This window comes from Amblyraja radiata, chromosome 16, assembly GCF_010909765.2.
Source record: "Amblyraja radiata isolate CabotCenter1 chromosome 16, sAmbRad1.1.pri, whole genome shotgun sequence".
Taxonomy (NCBI): Eukaryota; Metazoa; Chordata; class Chondrichthyes; order Rajiformes; family Rajidae; genus Amblyraja; species Amblyraja radiata.
In genome coordinates, this window is record NC_045971.1 from 5,202,447 (window position 1) to 5,229,878 (window position 27,432).

A 27,432-nucleotide genomic window follows, 5' to 3' on the forward strand; every position below is an offset into this window, starting at 1 on the left:
CGATATCAGCCAATTGGCATTGCACAGAAATAATTTCGAAGAAATTCCGAAGGGTGTTGGAAAATCCGATTCTCTGTCAAACTTAATCGGTAATTTAGATTTGTAAAATTACTTGGCAAACTGATCTCATTGGAGCATATTCCTTGTTGCAATCTAATAGCAGTAAGTTGATTGCATGTGCTGAATGTGTTGTATCCCCTGGCTCAAAATCAGTCATGTTATGTATCAGGGCTGCAATTTAGAACGTAAGCAGACCTGTTGTAAACGAACTTCTGCCTTTAATGTTCCACCAATTATACTTTTTCACAGCCCCCCTTCCGTCATCCCACTTCTAAAGAAGATTGTAATGCCTACCGTGTTGAAATTGACACCAAAAAGTAAATTACGGTATTCAAAGGCCAAAATACCTCAACTAAAAAGCATCTTGAAAGAAAAAGCATTGTGTCCCGAATATCTCTAATTTAGCATTTTAAATGTCAATGTAATATATATAGACCGGATTTGATTCAATGAAAACTCATCATTGGAAAAGTAATGCATTGAAATTGACATGATTTTATCCTATTTGTTCCATCTAGTTTTAGGATGTAACTTCTGTTTGAGAATGGATCTGATCACAGGGTGGGATCTGTTAGACCCGTTAAATCGTTATCATTCTATACGTAAAATAAAACGGACATTGTTCAGAACGCGCACAGGAGCATCGTTTAGTTTTTACATAGTATACATCTTAAGGAAATGCAACGATTGAGAAAAATTCAATCTGGATTTACAAAAAAAAAACTATACACATGAAATATATTTGTTTAAAAAGCGAAATTAAGTATAGTCGCGTTAGATGAAGCAGAGGCATCTGATGGGACTTGATTCAGTCGGATGTTTTATTTGAGGGTATTTGTTTGAGAGCTAAACTAGCGGATACTGCCGCAATATTTTTAAATCAAGGGGACTGCAGAATATCACAACCCCTGATCTAAGTTAGAGACTTGGTTTAGATCCACACGCTGTTGTTTCAAGAGGCAACACAAGATGGGAAGTCCCGCCCGATAGAAGACATTTACGGCTTGGCTCCCAATTCTCCTTTTTCTGATTCTGCTCAAACCGACGTGTTTCCAGGACAAGGAAACGACCTCGCAGCTGAGCAAATGGGCGAGGACCAGAGGGAAACTTTACTTTCATTCCTGCCATGTGCTAACTAATCCGTTTATGATTCTTTGAAACACATGTTTCAAACCAGGAAGTAAGGAGCGCGTTCCAGAGGCGCTGCTTAAAATAAACCCGAAACTCCAATGCAAACTCTCTGGCACTTATAATAGCCAATAGTTAAAAACGACAATATAATTATACCTTTCCTTAAAAAAAAATTTTTTTTAATGGGTTTTCACACAACGTCAGATTAGCCCAAACTGAGTTTTTTTTTTCAAGCTCCGAATCTCACAGATGGACACAACATGTCTCTGTGGTTAAAAATAAAATAAAAACCTCATGGTAAAGTTGGCAGATGCGTGCACATTTTAAACCCAAGTAAAATAAATAGACATTACGAAATTCACATTTAAATTGCAAAAATATTTTATTAACAAAACCCATCGTTTAAGAGTACGTTAGAACACAGCATCAGATGTAGAAGTCAGAAGAGCACATTGACATATGTTTATCTGTTGGTGTATCGGATTGGAGCTAAGTGTAGTTCCAATATCGCCCGGTAGCTTTTAAGTACTGAATGCAAGTGACAACAATAATCGTATATTTACGGTTAACTGCACGGAACTCTAAATAGTATGCATGTTAAAACAGAACATATTTAAGTATCCTTACATTTTATCGGTAAATACTGTACAGTACTTGTAGCCTTTGAGCGACGGCACCGCTGTTTTGTAAAGGCGGTCGGTGTTAAACGAGTTGGCGTTTCAATAGATCTTCAGCTTATTTGTGTTTTTGTGGACAGTTCTCTAGCTTGCTTCGATTCAAAGTTTTTTTTTTCAATGAAAGAGAGCAAAGTCTTTTTTCCCGGGAAGTTAAAAACTTAACATTGCAGCTTCTTGATACATCGTGCTTGTGTTGTTATGTCTTGTTGTTGATTCCAGCACGGATTTTCTGGTTAGCTGGCTTCTTTCTCCCTTTGAAAGTTTCTTCCGTTCACTTTGTGGTTTCAATTAAATATTTGGAAGTCGCTGTTTTGATTTTCTTTTTCGCGTGGCTCAAAGTTAACCCGCATCGCCGAATCGCAGTCTTACACAGAGAGCAAACTGCAACACAAGCAGAACAAACGACTATCAGGAAACTTTGGAGTGCAGAACACTGTATATTATGTGCAGGTTACAATGTGTGCGAAAAATAATCTGGATTGCTAAACAACTGGTAAGGTGGAACAACTAATGGGAACAAAATATGCCGAGTGCATCTTTAATAACACAATCGAAATGAAAGCGGGGCAGTTAGATTGTAAAAGGGGAAAGCAATAAAAATGAGTTAATAAGTGATTAGTGAATTATTAGCTAAATCGGCGAATACTGGATGGGTTTTATTTTGCTTGTTTGTTTAGTCTGAAGGGATAGATTGTTTCGTTGTTTACATAGGCGTGAAAACTAATGTTAATTAGATGCCGAACTTTGCGCATTCTTCAGCATTTTAATTCTACCAACACAAGGCTAAATGCAAAGATGCTGCTGTGTTTCTGTTGATTTTTTCTTTCTCTGTTTCTGTTTGGGACTTTTCTCATCACATGTGCCGCTTTCTGCGAGCGTCTCTGATTCATGGATAAGTGCCTCATGGGTGCTATTTTCCTATCAAACAGTATTGCCATTGGTCAGCCGATGATCAGATGGTTATATTTCCTGCTGTCCTTTCTGGCACTTGGCCATCCCGAATCAAACCCATCTCGCTAACTGCTAATAGCACAGGCACTTGGACTAATACACAACAAATCATAACACAGCCCAAGCCAACAAATGAGTTCGTATTTCGTGAACTCCACTTTCCCGGTGACTCTTGCCAGTGGTCAGGAGCCTTTCCTCGGGCAGATTCCGTTATATTCCTCCGGTTACGACCCTTTAAGACACTACCCGGCCACATATGGGGCTACAAGCATGCAAGATAAAAGCTACCCAGCACCCTCTTACTATCAGCAAGCCAACGGGGCTTATGGGTGCAACCGGACACCATGCGATTATGGTGTCCCCAGTTTTTATCGGGATAAAGACCCTTCCAGCGGCGCATCAGCCACCAGCTCCAAATACCACTCACTGGAAGACCCAACGCATTTTAGCCCAGAACACCGCAAATCCGATTGCGTCCAAAACAGAATTTTATATGGAGAAGTGGAAGATCAGAAGAGTTCTCTCCCCGTATATCCCTGGATGCAAAGAATGAACTCCAGCGGTGGTAAGTTTACATTTTAATACTGTTATGCTTTACATATTTATTCAAGAAAAAAACCAAACTTTAAGTTTAAGTCTACATGCAACCAAAGTGGAAAGAGCAGAAGGGACCACTTTTTACATTCAACCCCTTTCTTAGAAGATAGTTGATTATTTCAAGCCACTTACATGCATTTTACAGTGTCGGGTTTCACGTTAAATTATGAATTGCTTCTGAAAGATTCTGAATAATTCATTAAAATCCAACGCCTAGTTCATAACATTAATATCTTTATGTGCATAAACATATTACCATATTAATATAAACATATAAGACCAATCTCCAGTAAACTTGCAGTTGTATTTTACCCCCCTTAAAGATCATGATACCCATTTGCCAGGCCCATTGGGTGGAACGACTTCACATAACCGAATAAAGCTACACTATGAATAGAATTTATTATTAAATGCTTCAAAATCGAAAGTGCTCGCCAAAAAAATCAGTTTTTAGAGTTATAAGGGGAAAAAAACCTTCGCCTACAATGTCTACAATATCCAATATAATCAGTAGAGTCAAATTTCCAATTTAAATGCTTCTGCACAATGTCCATATGATATGTAATATTCAGCTTGTTTCTAACGCTCTCTCTCTCTCTCCCTCTCTCCCTCTCCCACTCTCTCTACCTCTCCCTTTATATTCTTTCCATGTGAAGCCTCGGCGTTTAACCCAAACGGACGGCGCGGGCGGCAGACCTACACTAGATATCAAACTCTGGAACTGGAGAAAGAGTTCCATTTTAACCGCTACTTGACCAGGAGGCGCCGGATAGAGATCGCACACGCCCTTTGCCTTACAGAACGCCAGATCAAAATATGGTTTCAAAACAGGCGCATGAAGTGGAAAAAGGAGAACAAATTACTCGGCAACTCGCAACTAAGCGGAGAAGAGACAGAAGAAAAATCCACAGAATGAAAACCGCACACACAAGGAGGAGAAGAAGAGGAAAAAAAGATCGGAAGAGGAACGCTATGCAGTTCTTTATTTAAAAAAAGAATGAATATTGAATATTAAAAGTTTACATTTTGTTTGCTGTTGCGCACCAGTAGAATTGTACATTTCTGTATTTGTTCTAAGATTCATTATGAAGTTATGCATTCCTTTGGTCTATCCAGGCAGCCATTGTTTCAATTGGTGTCAATAGTTTGAAAGAAACACTGGATGTATGCCATGTATTCTATATTTCACTTGAGCTGCTGCAATATTGTGATTTTTCTTGACGTTGGTCTCAGCTCTAGTTTATTTAGCTGTATGTTTTTTTTGTGTGCTCTGTGAATACAACAATTGTTTTTGATTTATTTTATGTGTGTATGCGTGCATGTGTGAAATTGTATGTGCGTGCGTGTGGAAACTACACGATATAAAGTCTAGATATTGTATTTTGCCTTGTTTTTCGTAACCAAGCGAGTGGGAAATTAAAGCAAATGTCTTAAGAATCGAGTAAAAGGTTATTTTTTTATTTGTGTTCCTTTGTTCAATGAGCGTTTATTGTGTTTGTAGCGGGGGGTCATATTTTTTTGAAACTTAAGGTTTCTTCTCTGGAATTATAATAATAAAGTTTTTTTTCTTAAAAAAGAGACAATTATCGTGTAATATTCATTTCAATGATCACATCGCTCTGAGGTGTATTTTCAATATAGCCACGGCTTATCTGAATCTCGGTTACAATCTATCACAAAACAAAAAAGATGACAGCCTCCTCATTGTGTTTCTCGTAATTGATTTATCACTATGAATTCCCATCAAACTTATTTAAATTTCCTTCCTGTAATCATTTTCCTGCTCCTTCAAAAAACAAATCCCGTCTGGATTATATAAACGTTGATAAAAAGCACCCAAATCTTCAGCATTCGAAATCAGATAGTTTCTGATGGAAGCAGAAAGCGAAGGGCATTGTGGCTGTTAACAATCACCTCTCTGGATTCAATTGTTTAATTCTTTGTTGCTTAATCATGTGCAGGTTTTTTCAGTAGCCGTCCTGCTAACTACATGTTTCAGTTTGGGTGTCGTGTTTTTCAAGGCGCTTTTCACAGTGTTTTGAGCACACCCGAACCCCTCGTCATAACTAAGCACGCCGCAAAACTAAAACAGACCCCAGTCTAGTGAATGCTCAAAGCCTTCTATACAAAAACAAATACCAAATTGCCTCTGAATGAGCCAAAAGTTCTTGTAGTTACTCCCAGGAAGTGAACTCTCTAGGTGGTAACTTGGATCGGGCAGAACCGATAAAGATCCGAGCACGATAACCAGCTAATACGGTTTACCAAAACAAAATCAAGGATTCGAGTCTCCAGAATAACAATTCATATTATTTATCCTGCGTTTAAGTCAGATAATTGCACGGTAATTTCAAAAAAGCATATTGACTCCCAATGTTAGGGGAGTTATGAAATAGTTCTGTCGTGCATTTTCTTTAGATAATTACCTCAAAATAGAGTACTGGAAATTAATGTGTTTTGCACACAGCCGTGGAACATAAGGGTCTGCACATATGGCATAAACAGCAACTTTCTAAGATTTAGCCCGTGTGTCGCCTTGAGAGGATCTGTATAATTTTTCAATAATTTATTTGACTAAACAAATATTCGGATACTTTATGCGCGCACATTACTTAGGTTCGAAACGAAGTTTAATCCCGCAAACATACTAAAACTGTACCACGTAGCAAATAATACGGCTCACATCCACAGCAAGGAGCGTAAGTCAATGAGCGCGTACATTTAAGTGACTAGTCAAGGATGGCAAGTTAATTGTTTTTAAATGTATCTGGTCAAAAACGAAATAAATCGTTCCACTCGAAATACAGCAATAAAACGTGATTTCCAATTCAATTGAAATATAATTGAATCGCCGGTTTACGTTTAGCATTTTTGATTTTTGTTTTTTGCGTTTCTGAAGGAATCCACGGTCAGAGATTGAGCAACAAAGTGCAGCACGACATTGGATCGAGTGGGTTTGTTTTTTTTTGTTTTGTGTGTTTTTTAGCTAGGGATATTTTAAAAGGTTTTGTTATTAATGTATTGCCAATGCTAATAGATAAGCAATGGTCTTAAATGGTGTGTTTTGACGGAGCCCGGTAGGTGGCGCACTCTGCAAACCTGGCCACCATTTGGAACCGTGCATTCACATAGCGTAACCATTCGTGGTTCGTCATTATTTGTTACCATAGTGCATGAATTACCCCTTGAGGTCATCAGTGAGAATTTACGACTGGTCAACAAAAGCACGTGATTGCGACTCGCACCCCCCATATTTGGCCGCATACATAGAACCGAACGAAGTACAGTCATTTCTATAATTCATTAATATATCATAAATCGTGCAGGACTGGGTTATAACGACTAACAACCACAAATCAACCCAAAAAAACCCAAATGAGCTCTTACTTTGTAAACTCATTCTCCGGTCGCTATCAAAATGGCCCGGATTATCAGTTACTTAATTATGGGTCGAACAGCTCCGAGAACGGACCATACAGGGATTCAGGCACCATGCATTCAGGCACTTACGGCTACAACTACAATGGTATGGACCTTAGCATCACCCGTTCAGCTTCATCTAACCACTTTGGAGTGGTTAATGCAGAAAACTCCAGAAGCTATTCTCCAGCTACAGAAACCAGGTTCAGGCAAGCAACGAGCTGCACCCTCTCATCTCCAGAACCCCTCTCTTGTTCCGGCAAGGACAATCACGGAGCCAAGGTTTCCCCATCCGACCCGACTACCTCCTCTAGTTCAGCGAGTAATTTTACAGAAATGGACGAGGCCGGAGCATCCTCGGATGCCGAAGAGGGCACTCAAGCCAACAACACCAACAGCCATCCCAGGGCACAACAGCAAGAAGCAACACAGGCAACAACACCAGAACAGCAGCCACAAATATTCCCTTGGATGAGAAAGCTACACATTGCCCATGGTACACTTTCATTTTCTGTTTTACTACTTTATATATTGCTCTGCTGTCGTATAATTCATAGCGCCAGGATGACACAAAATCTGAACAATTGTTTTTTTTTATTGCTCTGCAGAAACTTAGCTAAACATTTCCGCAAACTGAATTTAAATTTGTAAATTACAATTTGATAACGTGCATGAAATATAACGCGGAAAGCGACCATAAAAAAAATCAGTAAATATTAAAATAGTATTGAATGCGTTTAAACTGTAAATATTATATGATATTTAGAAATTGATGTACAGAAAGCTATGACTAGTATGGCACGATCAACATATTAACAAAGAGGATTGTGCTGCTTCTCTGGGTAATCAGCAGTATTGGGATCCATTTTCATGTATTTATTTGCTATTTCGGACTCTTTAAGGATGTGTGCGTGTGAGAGCGCTTGTGTTTGCACGTGTGTGTGTGTGTGTGTGTGTGTGTGTGTGTACGTGGGAGGGAGAGACAGAGAGGCAACCGACAGTGTGTGTGTGTGTGTGTGTGTGTGTGTGTGTGTGTGTGTGTGTGTGTGTGTGTGTGTGTGTGTGTGTGTGTGTGTGTGTGTGTGTGTGTGTGTGTCTGTGTGTGTGTGTGGATAATTGGAATCACAGCCGTCAGGACACACAGGTTACATAGTCAGACAATGAAAAGGAAAATGATAATTAATAGCAATTCGGACTGGAGACAATTATACTTTAATTTTGACATACCATGTCCGGGGAGGCCCAGGGGAAGGGAATACTGCAACTTTCAAGGTCTAGCATTCTGCTTTTTTTTAAATTAATCTTTTCGTGGATAGATAATTCAGCATGGATAAAAAAAAAAAAAACCTGCCTGTATTTATTAACAGATGGTATGGGTGGACCCGACGGGAAAAGAGCCAGGACTGCTTATACTCGTTTTCAGACCCTGGAGTTGGAAAAGGAGTTCCACTTCAACAGATATCTAACCCGACGGCGGAGGATAGAGATTGCTCACGCTCTGTGCCTCTCTGAACGGCAGATAAAGATTTGGTTCCAGAATCGGCGAATGAAATGGAAAAAGGACAACAAGCTGAAAAGTATGAGCATGTCGGCTGGAGCAAGCGCTTTCCAACCATAACAAATAGCGTGAAAGACACCGTGCACCAGTACTGTACAGCCAGGCACCTTCCTACACCCCCCCCCCCCCCCCCCCCCCCCACACACCCACACCCCACCCCCCCTCCCACGTGTTTGTTAAATATTAAAAATTACTTATAACTTTTCTGTGGTCCTGCTAACAATTTGGTTTGATTTATTCTGTTGTGTTGTCCTTTTGCTGTTAAAAGTGCTTGTTGCTGTCTTACATTTGTATGTGTCAGTGAACTGTTGGTGCTCTGTTGGAAAAGTAGCATGTTTTTTTTGTGGATTGTAAATGGTATAACTTATTTATAATTGACACGTTGTACAATTTGATCTCCCCCTCCCCCCCTCTCCCCAACGTTGATAAAATGCTAAAAAAAAAATCTTTGCTCTTGCACTATCACCTTTCAGACACACACATATATATATACATACACCTTCTTGTAAGTCTCTGTCTTTAATGCTGTCCGTGAAATTAAACAAGGTCTGTCTGTGAAAAGTCCATGTAGAAACCTAATTATTGTCGATACATGTGGATAGATTCAGAAATCAGCGACGATTGTACACGATTATTTAGTGAGTTATAATGGTTGTAAATAATACAAAAAAATGTTTATAATGTCGCCTATAGCTAGTCTGTAATGGGCAGAGTGATGATGAATGGCATATTTTCTGTGGAAATCAAGGACACCTATGTCAAGCTCCGACAGTATGTTGCCAACAAGCTTTTTGTATCTGTTTGTAGCTTAATTCGAAATAAAGTGAAAGTTTCTTATGACCATCCCTGATTTATGCAGCGTGGTGTCTTCACTAAATGCAAGGATTGGGGCCTTATTGCTCGATATAAAACGTCTCCCTGAAGTTGGGGAATAGGTATTGTTTGATCTAGCGCAGTGTCGGCCAGTAAAGGTGCGTTAACATTTCGGTATTGCCACGTGTTATGCCATAATTTAACTACCTGTAGTATGCCACGCAAGGATACATGAATAGAGCACGTGATTGCGTTTCGTTAATCTGCATCTATCGATTGCTTCTCGTCTTATAGTTGATAAGTTAATTCTATAACATTATTCGGACCTAATGCTGGCTGACCGCATTAATCTTCCATTTTAAGGCCGGAGCCGTTTCTAAGGGCTAGTAGTTTGCATACGCCACCCCTCCTCGCTCTGTTATGCCTTAAATACGGTATTTAGGTGTATCCTCTTAGTTTAAATACTGCATCAGGATTTCTTTAGTATTCGTAGTTATCTATATTAAAAGACCACCCCCCCTCCAACCCTGATTTCTGTCAACCCCCCCCCCCCCCTCCCCTCTACCCCAGAGAGTTATACAGTTATCAGATGCATTGAAGTTTGTCAATGCAACATACTACGCGCTTTTGTTAATTTGGGTGCAACAGGTAAACCTTAGGTTAAACTCAACTTACCAAAAGAACGTCCAAGTGCTTATCGGTAGCAGATAAGTCACACAGCAAATATTAGGTCTATCTTGCAATGTGCATGCTTCCCTTGTGAATATAGCAGACTGCATATGCAAGAAGTCGGTGTGACATTGGGATGTCAAATGAATTGGGTATTTATCTCAAAGTTAGATCGTAAAAATCGCCCATACCGCAGGCAGATACCCCTACTGGCTCTCAAAAGTCACGTGGGGTCGTTAAAGTTAGTTTTATGGTTCTGGGGAGTTGACAAGGTACAATATATTTCACATTCTGTATAATGTTAGTGACGCTGAACTTTATCTGGCTGGGTTTGCAGCCTGCGAGCGTCTAATCTGACTAGTCTTCCAGAGGAGTCGAACTGCTCTCCCTTACTAGGGCCGGCAAGGTTTAAAATATTTACTGGATTGGCCGCAGTCAAGATTCTATGGAACTGTATCGCTCAAAGTAAGTTATGTCGAACTATAAGCGAACCGTGCGTTGCGTTTGTAAGCATGGCCCAGTGGAGCTCTCAACATGGAAAAGTAAAATTAAATTGCGATTGATTAATTAATGGTGTTGATTGTGGATAAATAAACTTTCAAAGATCCATTTATTTTCCCCTTTGCCAGCGAGATGTAAAGGAATTGCGAAGATATGGCGGACGAGACGAATGGGCCTTGTTCCTATCGACCGATTACTTAACTCAGATAGATTTAAGGTTCATAAAATTGTAACGATGAGACGTTGATTTGAAATTAGTGTACGTATATGTGTGTGTGTGTGTGTGTGTGTGTGTGTGTGTGTGTGTGTGTGTGTGTGCGTTGGGGAGGGGATCGAGTGTGTACGTGTGAGGGTTGGTGGGGGGTGGGGGGGATATAATGTAATATAACCAGATTCGCTGCTGTTCACAATCTCTCGTGCTGTACTTTCTGATAGCCCCGCGTCATCTGCTCTACAAACTGATCGCACGATTGAAAATTCGTTTGTTTTTCACATTTAACAACGTTTCGCTCTGTTCGTTTAAGATTTTGATTTTGCTAATCTGTCGTTGGGAGTAAAAAATACACAATGCAGCGTCCTTTAAATGTGCTTTGATGCAGGGAATTGAGAAATAGGCTTCGGTGGAATGGGCCTGGTGTGGGTTATTGGAGGTCCTCAAATAGGCTAGCAAATATAATTGTTATTCCAGTTTAGTGTATATACAACTTAAAGACCCCAATACCAAATATAGTCTCTCCCATTGTAATCTTTTCGTTATGGCCTTAATTCGATTTAAAAATTACAATTAAAAACGTATCTTTGATTTTCAGTATTTTTTTGGGTGTTGGAACTGAAGCAGTTCAACATTGTTCCAGCGTGGATTAATTTATTCTTATGCAGTCTGCTTGCACATGTTAGATTTAAAAAGGAAATCGCCCTTTTGTGGAAGGCCCTACGCAGCCACCGACATCTTTTTTTTTTTATCATTCCTACAGTACTTCCTGGTCTTGTTGGCATTTCAAATGATAACTACCTCAATAGCTAAGAAATGTTAAAATGATCTCAGCTTTTAGCAGGAAGCATATATCAAGCATATGTCTGTAAGCATTTCATAAGCTTTTCTAAGAGGCGATATAAAATAGGCGTCATTCAAATGTGTCTGTTACACTGTTAACATGAAAATGAGCCTTAATGTTATTTCGGTAATTATACTGCACGCTCTTTAACACCCACCAACAGCCCCCCAACCCCCCCCCCCCCCCCCCCCAAATCTTCCTTTAAGCACTGGGTTTTGCTAGGTATTCACTAATCTTGTTTTCCGAATTTGGGCTGGCCTAAAGTTTTGGTCATGGCGAAAATGAACTATTGTGTGAACTCATAATACACACAAGGGGAGCAAGGGAAACAGCATAAATGTTGATCTAATCTGTTGACTTGGGTCTCTAAAGGCAATCGGGGTACATTTCGCATTCGCCTCTTTTTGCAAAATATATAAAGGATGGATTAGGGGGGTGGGGGGGGGGGCGGGGGGTTGGGGTGGGATTCCAATACGAAACCAAATCACTGTTTAACATTATAGTCTTTAACTCTTACTGCTGTCACTTTTGAATTATAGAGTTTTGCCCTCTATAAATGTCATCATTTTGAAATGTGACTCTTAAGTACGACTAATTGAAAGTTGCATAGACTTTTATACGATTTTTTTCCCTTTGGGGTTTCAAGTTGAAGTGAACGGCAGGGGAATAGGCGTTATATCAACTTGTTCGACTAAAGAGGTTTTTTAGCACAGACGGATGTCCTTTGATCCCACGGTCAATAATTGCCCCAAACAAGTACAACGACTAACTTTCTATAGCATAGTTAGCATTTTTATTAATACACAGCTCTTATGTTATGTAGCAGGCACTTGGATACTGTCACTGCACGGTTTGTTTTTTATCAAGAGTAACGTTGGACACATCCACCCCTTACTGTACATTTCCTGCCACGCTAATCTGAAGAATGCCTGCATATTGTGAGGTTCATTGTAAAGGTTATTTGTGCAGTCACAACCCCGTCTAAGGAGAAATGTAGATACACGAGAGAAAAATTATACTTTGACATTTCTCATCAGAAAATGCCAAGTTTCTCACCCTGATAATTATTGGTGTGCATAGTCCTCGAATCCGGCTGTCAAGTTTTTAATTCTCTCCGTTTCCGGTGCGCAGTTTGTGGGGGTGGGAGCGTTTAAAATCTACATTGGGAGTCAAAAGTTTTCTTTCTTTCAGAATTTCGAAACATTCCCGAAGTCTTTTTTTTTTTATTGCTTTTCCGCGCTGATAGATAGTGAAATCCAACGGGTAAACAGGAAAAAGCGTCGCTGCCGGAGGAAATACACATTGTAGTAGGTCTTGAGTCCTCACCCTGTGTTATGCAGTGATTACCCATCAGTGTTCTGCAATAAAAAACGGGAAAGGCCAACAATTAGTTCAATTCGTTTTATAATTTGTATCAACATGTTCTGCATTTGATTTAAAGGCGAAAATGATTCACAAGCCTCGAATTTAGGGTAAACTCTGTTTTACACAGAGCTAAAAGAATCTGTCAATCCCAGAACCGGTCACCAATCAACTATTCTGTGCAGGTTTGATGGGTGTCCTATACACTTCGTTCTTCACTTAGCTTTTTCCAATCTGATTTAAAGACTCGATGCTCAGGAAATACATTAGTGTTATAGTATATGATTAGTGTACGAAATTAACTGATATGGGCAGACATAATTACAAGCAGACAGGAATCCACCGACTCTTGAGTAGATCGTGTGTAAAACACGCCAGGGCTGCACTGCACTGGAAGCCATGGCGAAGTGTACCAATTGACACACCATCCTGCCACTGTTATGTGTTTGGTGCCGTATCTCTGCTGTTGTTCAAGTAATGTTTCAGGTGCCAAAGGAGGCTCTAGGATCGATATATCTCACCCATATTTTAGCAACAAAAATTAATGTTTAACCTTTCCCCTAGCTGTTTTTAGGTTATTGGAATCTGCTTTACGTCCTTGTGTGAATGAACGCGCACACAAACGTTTATAATGTCAATCTGTGGTCAAGGATAGCATTAATAATTTGGTTTCAGTGAAAGTGCTATCATTTCTCTCCCCCTCCCCACTACCCCCCACCCCCATCCTCAATACATAGATGTATTTGTCCCTGGTACATTCACAAGCAAATTATCTCTTTCACAGACACGTTCAGGATCGATAAGCATCCCTATCAGGTTAACTGCAAAGCCTAAAGGTGATGCATTTCTCTTTGTTTAGGTTTTTAAGTGGTATGCATCTGGTACAGTTATAGGCACTGGATGGACATGAGCACTGGGCTAAGGTTGTAATTTAGGTAGAAAAGGAACAAAAGGCGCTGGCACAAACGCGCGATGGAGTCATAAAGGTGTCAAATGATTATATCGCCGTATTAAACATCCACTTGCAGACACGCAGATAAAAGCATTGAGATCTCATGCGTTATCATTAACTCTTCCCCATGGTTTTAACCGTCACTAACAGAGATCACTTTGGGCCACAAACCGAGCACCCTGTTCCAAAACACGCGACCCTCGACAGACCAGCACACACATCACGGTCCAATTAAATGCAACACGGGCATGAGGTGAGATTCTAAATTATAGAGCGCTATTACTTTCCAGGCATCTCCTCCACTAAATAAATTGTACAATGAAACCGAAAACTATAAACCACTGTATAATTGGTATCAAGCTCGATAATAACTCGCCTGCCCTAAAATAGATACAACTAACCATTCAAACCATTCCCAATCCATTCTCTTTGGTTATCAGGCCTCTCGTCCTTCCTTTAAATCGACGAGGTTTGAGTTTATATGGTGCTCGGGACGTATAGATTTGTTAACCGTTACCGATAACATCAAAATATAATGCTAGGCTGGTATCCAATATTTGCCATGGAATTGGGCGACACGTTTTGTAACAAAAAGTCTTAGCACTTTTCATTTGTCCTGCACACATTTCGTTGTCTGCCATTCATAGTGCAGTGCGGTAGACTAATTGCATTGGTTTCAGTTCCCCATTATATTTATAATTCACACCTTATTACACAATCCGGTGACAAGGATAATATGAAACCCCAGTTAACATTCGCCACTTGAAGGATTATTTTCTGATGACCTGCTCCTGCATTTAAAAAAAATATTCTGCTTTTAATTCAGCAAGATTCGATTTGCTGCCAGTTTCAACTTCACACGGGAGGCATACTACATGCAAGCTGACCAAGACTTCGGTCAACATTTTCCTCTTGATAGCCTGATATTTTACCGCGATAAAAAAAAAATCGGACTTAAAAGCAGAATTTGCAATAAATATGAACAGAATCTGGGCCCGCTATTTGACACATGCAACGTGTCGGATCCGCCACCAGAGCCCGCTTCAGACCAAGTTCATAGTCATCTCCTTTCTTACCAGCTTTTCGATTGTACTTAATCTGGCGGAATAGAGACGGAGGAGTCTGTTTGATATCTCTCCAAAAAATCCTCTACTTATGTACGATCTAAGTTTCTAAGTGCAGTGGCAATTAATCTCGACAAAGCTCATCCTTACAGTTTGTATATTTTTTTCCCTGCCGATAAATGACATAAATGCATTCAAACAGTGCCAGTAAGAAAAATAAATACATACTTGAAGAGTTCAAACCCAACTTTCAGGAAATTCCAGTGTCTCAATAAAATCTTTTCGATTTCTAAAAATATATGTATTGGAAATTTAGCAGCGCTAAGGTCAAAATCCTGCCTCGTATAGGAAACAAAACTGTACGGCAATACTGTCTGAGGATTGTGATGTTGAGACTGTTCATGGGGGCTTGTTAGTACAGCATTATAGCTAAGGGGTCAAAAAGTGGAGGGTCAAAAGTTTACGTCGTGCGTGACTTGGTGTTGTCTGCCTAGATAGACTCAGTTCGATGTCAATGGTAAAATGAATGGTCTTGGCTATAAGTGCAGAGGGAACATTGACGCCGAGGTAAGATATATAACTTAGCAAAACTCAGCAATCGACACAATCTATTAGCTGTAGAGAATAAGATGAACGGAGAGAGAGAGGGGGGGGGGGAATGGTTTGGTTTGGAAATGTGTGCAGAAATGGTAACGTGTGGAGGTGTGTGTGTGGTGTGTTGGAAGGGTTGTGGGTGGTGTGTGTGTGGTGTGTTGGAAGAGTTGTGGGTGGTGTGTGTGTGTGTGTGTGTGTGTGGGGGGGGGGGGGGGGGTGAATGGGGGGAGGGTTAGCCGCGAACTAGTCTGACCGCGATCTGTGCTAAAACTGGGAGGATTCATTGTTTTCTTTTATGGAACACACTGCATAATAACTAGAATGTGTATATTACAAGAGCTCTTTTTTTAAAACACAGGTCGCGGCAAATAGTATTAGTCAGATGCAATCAACGTTCCTTCTAAAATAATTTGAGAGTCAAGTTCTATGAGGAATGGGCAAAAAAAAAAAACTTTCGATGAAATTGATGAGCAGACGAAAAATGTGGGAATGGTGCATGTTTTTTATATCAGGTCAGGGGAACCGGCTGAGTTCAGTGTGCATTACCGAACAGATGTGAAAACTATTTTTTTTACAAAAAAAAGAACGTGTACTTTGATGGTATTTTCGAGCATATACAGTCGTGAAATGTACACGTGTTGACGTAGAAAGAGGAAGTCAAATATAATTAGACGAAGTTTTGTAATTAATTGATAAAATTCCTTGCTTTTGATATCAAATAACCCAAACGAGTCCCCTCAAAGCTACAGCGCACCGTGAAATTATATTGCAAGAAAACACAAGGAAAATATTATTTCTTGCATTTTTCGATGTACTTGCTCAAGAGACTCTCTCTCTCTCTCTCTCTCTCTCTCTCTCTCTCTCTCTCTCTCTCTCTCTCTCTCTCTCTCTCTCTCCCATCTCCTCTCTCTCTCTCTCTCTCTCTCCTCTCTCCTCTCTCTCGTCTCTCTCTCTCTCTCTCTCTCTCCTTCTCTCTATCCATCTCTCTCTCTCTCTCTCCTCCTCTCGTCATCTCATCTTCTCTCCCTCTCCTCGATCTCTCTCTCGACAATCTCTCTCTTCCGTCTCCTCGCTCGTCACTCGCTCCCTCTCTCTCGCGCCTCCTCATCCTTCCTGTTCTCTCTCTCGTCTCATCTCTCCTTCGTCATCCGTCGTTCCCTCATCCGTCGCTAGCAAGGGAATGGCCCGGTGCCTTTGTCGACGTCTTCTCTCGAACGATGTCTCAGAGTCGATCTCTCCTTCTCTTCGATCGTCTCTACCTCTCATAATGTTCTCCGGTCTTCGTCATCCTGGATTTCGCTCCTCACTCCTCTCCGGGGTCTCTCTCAGTATCCACTCTCTTCTCATCTTGCATCTCTGGTCTCTCTCTCTCCCTCTCTCTCTCTCTCTTTCTCTCTCCATCTATTACTAGCTTTATATCTCCTGAGTAAAATTGATCCATTAGCGTCCATCTGTGAAGAATGGAGGAACTTCGATCAAATTTTACGAAAAGGAAAATGATTACGTTTTTCCCCCCAGCTTCTTCCCCTAGGTCTTTTATCAAATTTAGAATGAACTGGATGTTAACCTATTTTAATTACCATTATAATCATCATTAAACGGTGCCTGTATCCTATATCACACTAATGCACCACTCTTGTAAAGTGCCACAAAGAATCTACAAGCTATTGTCCGGCCATTTAAACAAAGTAAAGTATTTAAATCGAGGCAGTTTTGTTTATTTGTGCTCAGCGCATCGAACACGTTTTAAATCTGTTTGCAACATGGTTGCTCTGTAATAAATCTGCGCAAAATAACACGATTTTTTTTTTTTTTGGAACGTTTGTACAGACAATTTGTTCAGCAATCTGATGAAACCATTAATAAACAATTCTCATTTTTTGGGGGGGAAGTTGAGGAGGAAACATGAAGCGGACAACTTTTGCTCATCAGCCATCCTATCTAACTCAGCGGCCAGATATATATATTTTTTGTAATACCAGCGTAATCCATTAAACATGATGCAAGCATTTAGCTTAATTTTCAGAAAGGCAACGGTCACCTTTTCCAGTTTTCATGGATCCAATTAAACGAATCCATTTGAATAGAACGTGGCGATGTTTGCGTGCAAGTGTTGTGTAATATTTCCGCAGTGTGGAAATAAAGAATATGTGTTTAAAAATGTTGCTCCTGACCTCAGAAAGACTCATCTGGTTTTACAGGCAACGAGCATTTTTTGAAGTTTAGTCAAAGTGGAAATGTAATAATTTGTCCTCTGTTGACAAAACAATAATATTTATTCTAATGAAATGTTTTGCATTGGTTAAATCCAGTGACACGGCGTGTTGTCGAGGTTATGTGTAATAATCGCCTTAAATTACATTTTCTTTTGTTTTGTATCCTGAAATTGATAAATCGTAAATGTACGTTATGATTTATCAAATTGAGGATATAATCCCGAAGGTTTTGGGTTTAAAACCCATCCGAATGCAGTATCGTCCGCAGTACTCAGGGTGTGCTGCGCGGTCGAAATTGCACAAGTTCGGGATGAGACAATAGACCAAGACCTGGATTGAAACATGTCACCAACTTACTTTGGATTAAATCAGGTGAAGTGCACCTCGTTCCCTTGGCAACATATTTACACCCAGGTTAGCATCACGAAATTTAAAAAAAAACATGATTTCTGCTTTTCTTAATTAACCAGTATTCGCCTCACTTCAGATAACACCCCCCCCCCCCCCCCCCCCTTTCCCCCCTGAAAATATCGGCAGATTTTCAAATCATGTTGTATTCTGCGGTAGCTACCTACGCGAACATTCATTCACAGCGTGCTGGCTAAATGTCCAAGTTTCTGCATCTTAACTGAAACATTCGCCATTTTAACCGCAAAAAAATTGAAATCCCTCGTGCTTTCTGCCCAAATAATAGCATAATTGAAAAACGTCTCACCTAATTCTTATTTTGGACTGATTAACCCCTGTTTGCTAACTTATGGAAAGATAGAACACGCGTCAGGAGAAGAAATGAAATGCAACATGAATATGCTTGGATTTAAGTTCTTCGAAATATTTGTCTACATTTACCTAGAAGGGTTTGTGTGGCGAGAGGGTCAAACTCGTTAGTTTTAATTTAAAAAAAAAAAACCCTCTCCGGGACGGGTTAAAAGAACTGTTTTCAAGAAACCAAATCAATTCCCTTTTATACACATGTGCATTCGTCTTTTACAATGTGATATATATGCTGGGTCTTTTTAATTCGATCGGCGCTTTATCTATAGATTTTACCCTAGAACTAATTCAAAGCAATATTAGAGGGAATATGTAAATATAAAACGAGTACATTTTATATTCATGCACAAGAAAACAGATGGATTAATTACTTTTGTTATTCAAATTGGAAACAGCGCATTTAGGAGCCAAGGGAAGGGAAGGGATGTGACTTTTATAATAAATATTTAATGCTAATGAAATCGCAGAACATGTTATGCTTGAGAAACTTTCCCCAGCCTTAGTGCTGGTTTGGGCTAACTCCTGCCTTGCTATTTTTCTCAAACGTAATGACCTGAGCAAAATTCAATATGACTGCGAGACCTATCCATACTATAGAACTTGTAGAGGGGGAGAGTCCAGGAGCGGGGTGAAGCTCAGGTCAAAGCGTCTCACAAATATTAAAATGTACTCAGACGCATGGCACGCCTTAGTGTTTAACAAAGACTGTCAGTGTATGAGATTAATACGAAAACTGAGGGAGAAAACAAAATGTTCAGCAGGCCGGTGCTCGGCACTTTTTAAAAAGCTGCTAAGCATTTCGAATGGGGGAAAAATAGAGTGCGGCTGGAAAGCGCAACTCTAAGTAGATTTTTATCAGTGCAAAGACAGACAAAGGAAAACGAATATGTTTATGTTGAAGTTAGTATTTTCGACCTCTCACTTCGATTTATCTTTTGAAAACCCCACACTGACGCATCCTGTAATGTATAATTTCACATTATAGACGGAGAAGCACAAAAGGGTTTTGTGTGTGTGTGAGTGAGGGTATGTATGTGGTTTTAGCGCAATCGGTAAACTATGAAAGGGTGTAGGAGTAACTTGTGTAGCCTTGAACTAACACCAACAAATATATCTGGGATTGGGGTGGGGAGGGGGGTGATGTTGGTGGTGGGGTGGGTGGGGGGGTGGGGAGGGTTGGTGTGTGTGTGTGTGTGTGTGTGTGTGTGTGTGTGTGTGTGTGTGTGTGTGTGTGTGTGTGTGTGTGTGTGTGTGTGTGTGGCAGGGGGAGTTGCGCGAAGGGAGAAGTGTGCATGAATGCGTTTCAAAACAAAACGTCACAATTTAATCTTACAAAATAAATGATCAAAATACGTGGTCTAAGCATTGGTAATTCTGAATTAATTGCAATCATTTAATGGTCACTGTTTCTAATGATATGAGCGACATTAATGCTAATTTTTTTAATGCTTGTCGTGTCGACAATATTTGCATGTTTACTCTTGCTTTAAGCCCCTATCATTGGCAGTGGTGAGACCCTCGCTACAGTAAGGTTGGGGCCTGCGATTTACTTCCCCTATGACAGGCCAAAAATAGGGAAGGGAAAGAAAAAGGCCTCCCCATCCCGCTGCTGTTTGCATCCACTGTTAGGATAGCAATCTATAGCGAGATTCCTTTGAAATGCAGGGCAGATAGGGGACAGTAAATATATTCATCTTCCAAACTTCCGAAACGTCGACATTTTTATTACAGCGGGTTCAACAAAGCACTGGGTTTATCTTTTATAAAAAGGTTCTTTTGAAAAAAAGCTTACATGCTTACTTTTTGAACTGCAGTCACAGTTCTGTTTAAAAAAAAAGAATGACAACTGCATGAGTCATGGATGTTGGCCGAAAAATAAATGACATAAAATTGCATTTTAAAGCTGCACATCAACATTATTGCTGTTAGACCCGTGTGGAGGAAGTTTTTATTTTAAAGTCATGAACTCTTTTCATATGCGATGGGCGCGCCAAGTAGATCTCCGCAGGCTTTTCATGTTTTATTGCAATCATCCGGAAATCAGTTCCTCTGCTACGGTTTGCATGTCGTAAACAACATTGCCCCTATCTGTAAAATAAATGTTTTGTATTCGGGCCAATTGGTATTTCTCCGTCGTAAATAAATTTAGATTGGCACAGATTTTAAAAGATGTAATTTTGGAGACAATTTATGGTCAATGTCAAATTCGCGGGGAGAAATCACACAATTTGCTATCTGGAGAAGTACAGAGGTCACTTTGGTTGGCCGTTTAGTTCTCACTACTTGGGCCACATGCCACACAATTATAAATCACACAAATACAGCAGTCACGTTTGTTCTTTTGCCATAATTTATCATGGGTGGGAAAATGCACGGTTTGCTCACTGTCTTGATGTTTGAGATTTAGATTGCCGCTGGGTTTAACATTTTCCATTGTTGTGGCATGAATATTAAGATTGTGTTTGTCTTTAATAAGCAATAAGCTAACTTTTTTTTCCCCCCATGAAAAGTAATACATGACTTTGCCTCCTTGTCCAAACTGTTTGATACAAACACAAGAGTGTCCGCCAGTAGGATTGTTCGGAGTCGGCCCAGAGAGGGAATTGTTTGGGGGAATCTTGCAGATAGATTTGTTCAGAATTAATTAAAGTTGTTGCCACGTGTGTACAAAATTATACAGCTGACATTTCGATGTTCAAAACATATACATAGACTGCGCTTCAATCACTGAAAGACAACATAGAAACGGATCCTGCCTCAGGTTGTGGCGACACATATATATCCCTTAACATACATCTATACACTTGGTGCTGTAGTGTGTACGTGTGTACATTTACATGGAAGCTCTTGAACGTCATTGGGCTACAAAAAATGCTGCAAATATGTATGTCCTCTATATATACCCTGTAGATCCGAATTTGTGTTGACAACGTCGTGGTCACAAATTCGTATCTAGGGGAGTATGTAGTCGATACAAACACTACAACATTCACCCGGACGACGGAAGAATATGCTTACGCCGAGAATCTTCTTTCTACAAATCGATAATCTATCTAAATAAATAAAAATCGAGTCATCGTGTTTATCTACCTGGTTCTGCGGGTGAGATTGCTCCCTGTAATGGCGGACAGTCCTTTTTTCCCCCTCCTTCCCCCCCCCCCCCCCCCCCCCCCCCCCCCCCCCACTCTTGTTGCAAGAATTCTAAGCACTCGTCTTGCATTGGTTACGTCATTGAAATATGGAATGTAAGTGTTACCTATTTCGATAATCCCGCACATTCCTCCGTTTAGAAATGGTCGGATTGAAAAGGTTGGTTAAGAATTAGATATCAGTTATCTCGGAAGCCGGCACTCATATATATTTTCCCTATGTAACCCACAACACATTATAAATCTGTGAGATTTCTCCAAATGGATTTTAGTTCCAGCTATTTGTATCTTTCCCTTCAATTCTATGTCTATTGTGCTAAATAAAACATCAAAGTTATCTGTGTCAAATCTGAGTTCATCTCTGAAATTCACAAGCAGGATTACATCCTAAATGACAGCATGTTGCTGTTCCAGTACAATATGTTGGGACATTTTTAATTTAAGACAACGAAAGTCATTCAATGTAATATCGAGATGATCGTGTCTCAACAGCCTCTCCGCAATTTGCGATGGTGCTTTTTAATCGAACGTGGGTAACTTCGTTTAGACTTGGATTCTGTTATCACCTGTTCATTTTTCCCCTTGGTTATAACTGCACATATTTTTGAGAGTGGATCGAGTGGGATCGTTTTAACAGGGGATGTTCTTGGTGAAAATCGCCCGTCTAATGAGCTGCTCAATGTAATTTGTAGATTTTTTGGTGCCCAGAATTAGTTGATGAATTTTCTATTGATCCGAAGCAGTCCGATTTATCTTTGCCAGCCAGGACACCTTCCCCCCTCCCCGATCGCCGCAAAGGCGTTAGCATCGCCATTACAAGAGGATTTGCGAGTTACAGATAGATTCTGAGCGGATAAAATCTCACTTTTTATGCATTTAGTAAAATTGAATGGATCATTTTGTGCAGCGTTTGGGGGATCGCTACAAACATTAATACACGCAGCGTAGACAGAATTTTCCGATTTTAAAACGCATTTAACAGCCTTGAGACAAGATACGCCTATTCGGCAACTTGTTAAGTTTCATGAATTTACAAAAGGCACACATTCAACATCAGTAATCTAAAAACTGTTTCCAGGAGAAGCTTAGGAACATTCGGCGTTCAATTCTATTTCCTTATCCGGGAATCGAACGGACCTTACCATTGGCTGCCTGCGTCACATGAGCGCCTAACTTTGTTCACTTGCCAGGGAAGTAGGAGGGCTCAGGGAACAGGAAAAAACGGCTGGGTTAGAATTTTTTTTGAGTTATTTTGCATTTCAGATATTAAAGGTCATGAGTTCGTTTTTGATTAACTCTAACTATGTGGACCCTAAATTCCCACCGTGTGAAGAGTATTCACAGAACAGTTACCTACCAAGCCATTCTCCGGATTACTATACCCGGGCACGGGAGCCAGGGTTCCAGCATGAGGCGATGTACCCGCGGTCAGCGTACCAGAGTGACCAGCCCTACTCGTCTTGCAGTAAGCTGCAGGGCTCGGGCGAGCAAGCCGTGGCGCCTAAGGGTCACGTCCAGTCGCAGGCCGGCCTTCAGGACCACTTAGCCAAGCATGGCCACCAGTGTGTCTCGGTGTCTCCAAGCCCACCGCCCTCTTGTAGCCAGAACTTCAGCAAGCAAAACACTCCTTGTTCTAAGGAGCCTGTGGTTTATCCATGGATGAAGAAATTACATATAAACTCCGGTGAGTCGCTTGCCTGAAAGCCCGGAATCTATTCCACCCATTGTAAATAGCTATTCTTTAGATTTACGATCGCCTATCTGGAGGTCAGTAATCACAGCCTCCATAAATTTTTATTGCAGTACAATTGCACTTCTGGCCATGCGCCTTTGATGTGTTGTGTTCAGGGCGCTCGGATCTCTTTGAAAGGCAGTTAATGATAGTAGTGAAGTTTTTTACATTTTTTTTTCTCTCTTTTACTGTTGCTTAGTTTTAAGTGTTTTTTTTCTTATAGCGCTTATTCCTTGTAAGATACGTGGTGTTCAGTCAGTTATTTCTGTGTTGTTGCTTTTTGTTCAGTGAACCCTAATTGCAAAGGAGGGGAATCCAAACGCTCCCGCACTGCTTACACGAGGCAGCAGGTTCTGGAGCTGGAGAAGGAGTTCCATTTTAACCGGTACCTCACCCGGCGACGCAGGGTGGAAATAGCCCATTCACTTTGCCTGTCGGAACGACAGATAAAAATATGGTTCCAAAACAGGCGAATGAAATGGAAAAAGGACCACAAGTTGCCAAATACCAAGATCAGGTCTACCACTACTGCAGGTTCTTCGTCCTCTGCAAGTCATCAATCGCAAGGAAGCTCTCAGAACCAGGAGCCAAGTGGACCATCGGCCACATTATAGCTGCTGCCCTTTTTGCGAGTGAAACTGATAGATGCGCGCAGGCAGAAGCATAGGATGTTAACTTGAAGGACTGAAAATTATTTATAATGGCAGAGCCTAAACTGTAAATACTCTGATTTTTTGCCAACTTCTCTCTGACCCCTCTACCCCCTCCCTCCCCCCCACCCACCCCACCCCCTCCCGTAATATTGTAGGTTGCAGTTTTCAGAAGAGATTGGCAAAGATGTATTTTCGTTTCGTCTTTAATCACGCCAAAGTCTCCCCATTTGTCATGTTTACTTGGTGATACAAAGGATGAACTCTCTGCCCACTATTACCTCGACAGCAAAGGAACACTTTAATAAATGAGGGTCCGTTTCATCAACCTGCGATGACAAACAGTCTTTTATTCACACACAAAAAAAACCCCACAAACTTTGCGGCAAGAATGTTGAAACGGTTCGGCAAGATGACCCTTGTGTTTTAAGCTTGGAGCCATTTTCCAAAGGGGTTTACAAAAAGAAAAGAAAAAATGGCTATTTCCTTTGGAATATTGCACTGATCTGAACTCCATGTCTTCAGATGTTTTTGATCCCAAATATATCTCTTCCGGTGCCAATAAAAAAATGTATGTCGTTGGACTTTAAAAACATGACAAACGTGTAAAAAAAAAAATCATATGTAGCTATAAATTATGTCAGCAAAGTTATTTAAAGTGATTCTTAAAATGTTGCATGTGACTTGTGCAGCCACGATACGATACTTGCCCCTGGCCTCGGTATTTTCACTCTGTGCTTTCGCGGGCGGGGGGAGAAAAAGTGGAAAGCTAGTTAGATAAACTGTTTTTAACGTCATCATCGCCGTTTATGGCATTCCAAAATATGGAGTTTTAGTAAGCTGTATCGTTCGGGCCCAAAGGAGATTGTATTTCGTTAGCAGTCTATGTCCTTGCATTGTCTACATGTATCGACTCTCGTTCAGACCAAAATACGTGTAAATAGTGATAACTGAAATAAAAAAATTTCAAGGCCCATCTTTTCTTTTGTTTATCTTTGCCTAGTCTGCTGGATAAATTATTGCCAAGCTCCATATGACCTGATATCATGACTGTGGTATTCCTTAACATCATCTGGTTGCGTGAGTTGCCCTGTGTGTGATAACAAAGGCTCATTGATTTAGTAAGAAAAAGATATCGAAGTAGATACATTGCAAAAATAAACACAATGCTTATTGTAACATTGTTAGAGGTGTATGCGCTTGCCAATAATGTAATGGTGACATCTGTGAAAATTGCTGTTAAGTCATGTATGTTCTCGTCTGTTGGCTCTTAATTGTATCGATCCGATACTTTTTTTAAAATTTTATTTTGCAACCTTGTACGTTATGCGCAGGTCTGTCATTTGTACACAGAGCCTCTTAGCATTTTTCCTTTGTGCGTGTGTGTGTGTGTGTGTATGTGTCTGTGTGTTAGAAAGGGATTGGGCAGTGCAATGGTTCAATCTTTGACAACCAAATAGATAATCAAGAAGATGAATGACCTCTTTTGTCAGATGAAGCTCCGTATTAATTTTAATTTTCTTTCGTATAACACATTGCGCATGCAAACTTGGGGTCTGAAAATGCAGCACACACCAAAAAGGAAAAGCTAACTGGAATATATATCAAGGTACCACACATTTTTCTATATTAATATCAGCCATTTGGATGATTCATTCAAGGCCTCGGATCTTTGATGCACGTGTTCTGCTTCAGACTTGCGATTTTACAAATTCTGTTGCAAAACCACATTTTGCAGCCTCCCCACTGCAGGGTGCGATAATGAACCCCCAATCCTAACCCCCCCCCCCCCCCCCCCCCCCCCCCCCCCCACCATCTCATCCTGCAAAAGCTCCCCCCACCCCCCCCCCCCCCCATCTCATCTCTTTCAAAGGCAACATCTTTGACCTGACCACATTGCAATGTGTCCTTTTCTAATGACCGTTTACAGGCTACAGTGTTACACGGTGCAAACCTCACATTAAAGGGAATTCGCACGTCCAATTGTAGGGGGGAAGGACACACAAAAAAAAAAGTTCGATTTAATAAGAACACATTTTGCCTTGGGACACAACTGCAGGATTTACAATCTGTCGTTTATATGAGAAGATTCTCACTAACCAATGTATGTGTTTTTGTGTTTCCCGGGGGTGGCAAGAAACTGAAATGTAATATTTCCAAATATAACATTTTCGGGGGAGGGGGGACACACAGTTTTCAAGTACACTGCGGATTAATTGCTTTAGTTAATAATATAAGAATTATTCATTGAATCTCAGCAAGAGCTATTCTGCTTTCTCTATTCATAGACACTGATAAGAGGCAAGTCAGCCCTACACCCTCCCGCCTGACTGCTGCCAGCGATTCTGAATGCAAGCTATACAACTAAAGTTCACAGGCATTATTTGTACGCGGAGAGGTTTCTAGAAATGCGGGAATTAAGTTGAAATCATTAATCACTTGCTTTCTTTAAATACTTCTCCCATTGTTGCTCAACAGCAAATCTGGATGGCTCGTCCCAGAGAAAAGTGATGTGCGACCAGGAAGGTACTTTAAAAATGTAGGCAGAGCGTTGAAATTCTCAGTTACACCGGAAGATTTCCTCTCAGCCATGATTAAAAATCGAGAAAGTGCTCAGATCTGGAAAATGGAAAATAGCGAAACGAAAGGTAACGCCGAACAAAACGCGATTAATTTCGTCACTTCGATTTGCTTTGTTGTCCCCTTTGACAGTAATATGTGAACGCTGTTCGCTGTTTGCCTCTTGGAAAATGTAGTAAATACAGCGGCCAGAAATCAGCTGCTGCTAGAGTTGGCGTGGTGTTGGTTTTCTCTCTGTGATGTTTTAAACATATATATGAATCGGACAGAATAAAGTCAGGGCGTCTGTTAGTCAACTGGACGGCCGAAAGGGTTCATGCAAAGGACAACTTTTCTCTGCGATTAGCTGTTTTTATACTGGCAGTCTGACCCCTGAAACCCTTGACCTTTAAGACATGACTCTGTTCTATCTGAACATTCTCAATGCTAAAGGATAAAAAAAACTCCAGGGTTACTCTTCGTTCAGTCCACAGAAAATCTGTGCTCTGTCGCTGAAAAAAAAAGTGACCGTGCAGTTAGGGTCGTCTTGTGTGCAATAGCTTTCATCTTACATAAGGTAGATAATCACAATGTTTGTTTTCAAATCCCTGTTTTTATATTCAATGAGAAGTAAGTGGATGTTGTGGAGAGAGGCGTATTTTAACATTTGTAATCAGAATGTGATCCAAAGATCCAAGACTCCTCAATGTAAAGAATATCATCCATTGCGCTGGGCACCATTCTCCTCTATTGAAGATTCGGCAACATTGGTATAGACCAGGCAGCCAGTTTTAAAATTCGCTTGTGTGTTTTGCTTCCTGGTTTAACTTACTTGTCTTTGAATGTTGTTTGATCAGTGATAGGGAAATAACGTGAGCTGGAGAGACATTAAGGGAGAGACAGAGAGTGTGCCTGAGAGAGATGGAGGGAGAGAGAGTGGGGGGGAGG

General features: G+C 40.6%; 4 protein-coding genes and 1 long non-coding RNA gene across 6 annotated transcripts in view; 4 read left to right on the forward strand and 1 right to left on the reverse strand.

The window, feature by feature from the left end:
- Positions 1-27,432, forward strand: part of LOC116981817 (homeobox protein Hox-B3a-like) — a 307,149-nt gene that overhangs the window by 1,874 nt on the left and 277,843 nt on the right. The window contains exons 1-2 of one of the 2 annotated variants that reach the window (XM_033034945.1): positions 25,217-25,534; positions 26,404-26,573. The gene's annotated coding sequence lies outside the window, so the exon portion shown is untranslated. Of the gene's footprint in view, positions 1-25,216; positions 25,535-26,403; positions 26,574-27,432 lie in introns of those variants that run through there. The other variant, XM_033034946.1, reaches the window with a different exon arrangement.
- On the reverse strand, positions 1,555-10,361 carry LOC116981831. Its single transcript, XR_004414297.1, has 2 exons — positions 9,883-10,361; positions 1,555-2,249 (listed from the first exon to the last, which is right to left on the reverse strand). It is a non-coding gene; the product is annotated as an uncharacterized LOC116981831 (long non-coding RNA).
- Positions 2,247-4,351, forward strand: hoxb6 (homeobox B6). Its single transcript, XM_033034958.1, has 2 exons — positions 2,247-3,384; positions 4,073-4,351. Exons 1-2 carry the CDS (start codon positions 2,952-2,954, stop codon positions 4,330-4,332), a joined length of 693 nt encoding a protein of 230 aa, XP_032890849.1. The 5' UTR covers positions 2,247-2,951; the 3' UTR covers positions 4,333-4,351.
- On the forward strand, positions 6,495-9,237 carry hoxb5 (homeobox B5). Its single transcript, XM_033034953.1, has 3 exons — positions 6,495-7,332; positions 8,204-8,526; positions 8,558-9,237. Exons 1-2 carry the CDS (start codon positions 6,792-6,794, stop codon positions 8,452-8,454), a joined length of 792 nt encoding a protein of 263 aa, XP_032890844.1. The 5' UTR covers positions 6,495-6,791; the 3' UTR covers positions 8,455-8,526; positions 8,558-9,237.
- Positions 21,575-24,899, forward strand: LOC116981825 (homeobox protein Hox-A4-like). Its single transcript, XM_033034955.1, has 2 exons — positions 21,575-23,227; positions 23,564-24,899. Exons 1-2 carry the CDS (start codon positions 22,819-22,821, stop codon positions 23,887-23,889), a joined length of 735 nt encoding a protein of 244 aa, XP_032890846.1. The 5' UTR covers positions 21,575-22,818; the 3' UTR covers positions 23,890-24,899.

Bases quoted from the DNA above. Each gene is read 5' to 3' on its own strand.
- hoxb6 (XM_033034958.1), top strand. From the start codon at position 2,952: ATGAGTTCGTATTTCGTGAACTCCACTTTCCCGGTGACTCTTGCCAGT. The intron at 3,385-4,072 runs GTAAGTTTACAT...TTCCATGTGAAG, and splicing joins AAGAATGAACTCCAGCGGTG to CCTCGGCGTTTAACCCAAAC.
- hoxb5 (XM_033034953.1), top strand. From the start codon at position 6,792: ATGAGCTCTTACTTTGTAAACTCATTCTCCGGTCGCTATCAAAATGGC. The intron at 7,333-8,203 runs GTACACTTTCAT...ATTTATTAACAG, and splicing joins AAAGCTACACATTGCCCATG to ATGGTATGGGTGGACCCGAC.
- LOC116981825 (XM_033034955.1), top strand. From the start codon at position 22,819: ATGAGTTCGTTTTTGATTAACTCTAACTATGTGGACCCTAAATTCCCA. The intron at 23,228-23,563 runs GTGAGTCGCTTG...CTTTTTGTTCAG, and splicing joins GAAATTACATATAAACTCCG to TGAACCCTAATTGCAAAGGA.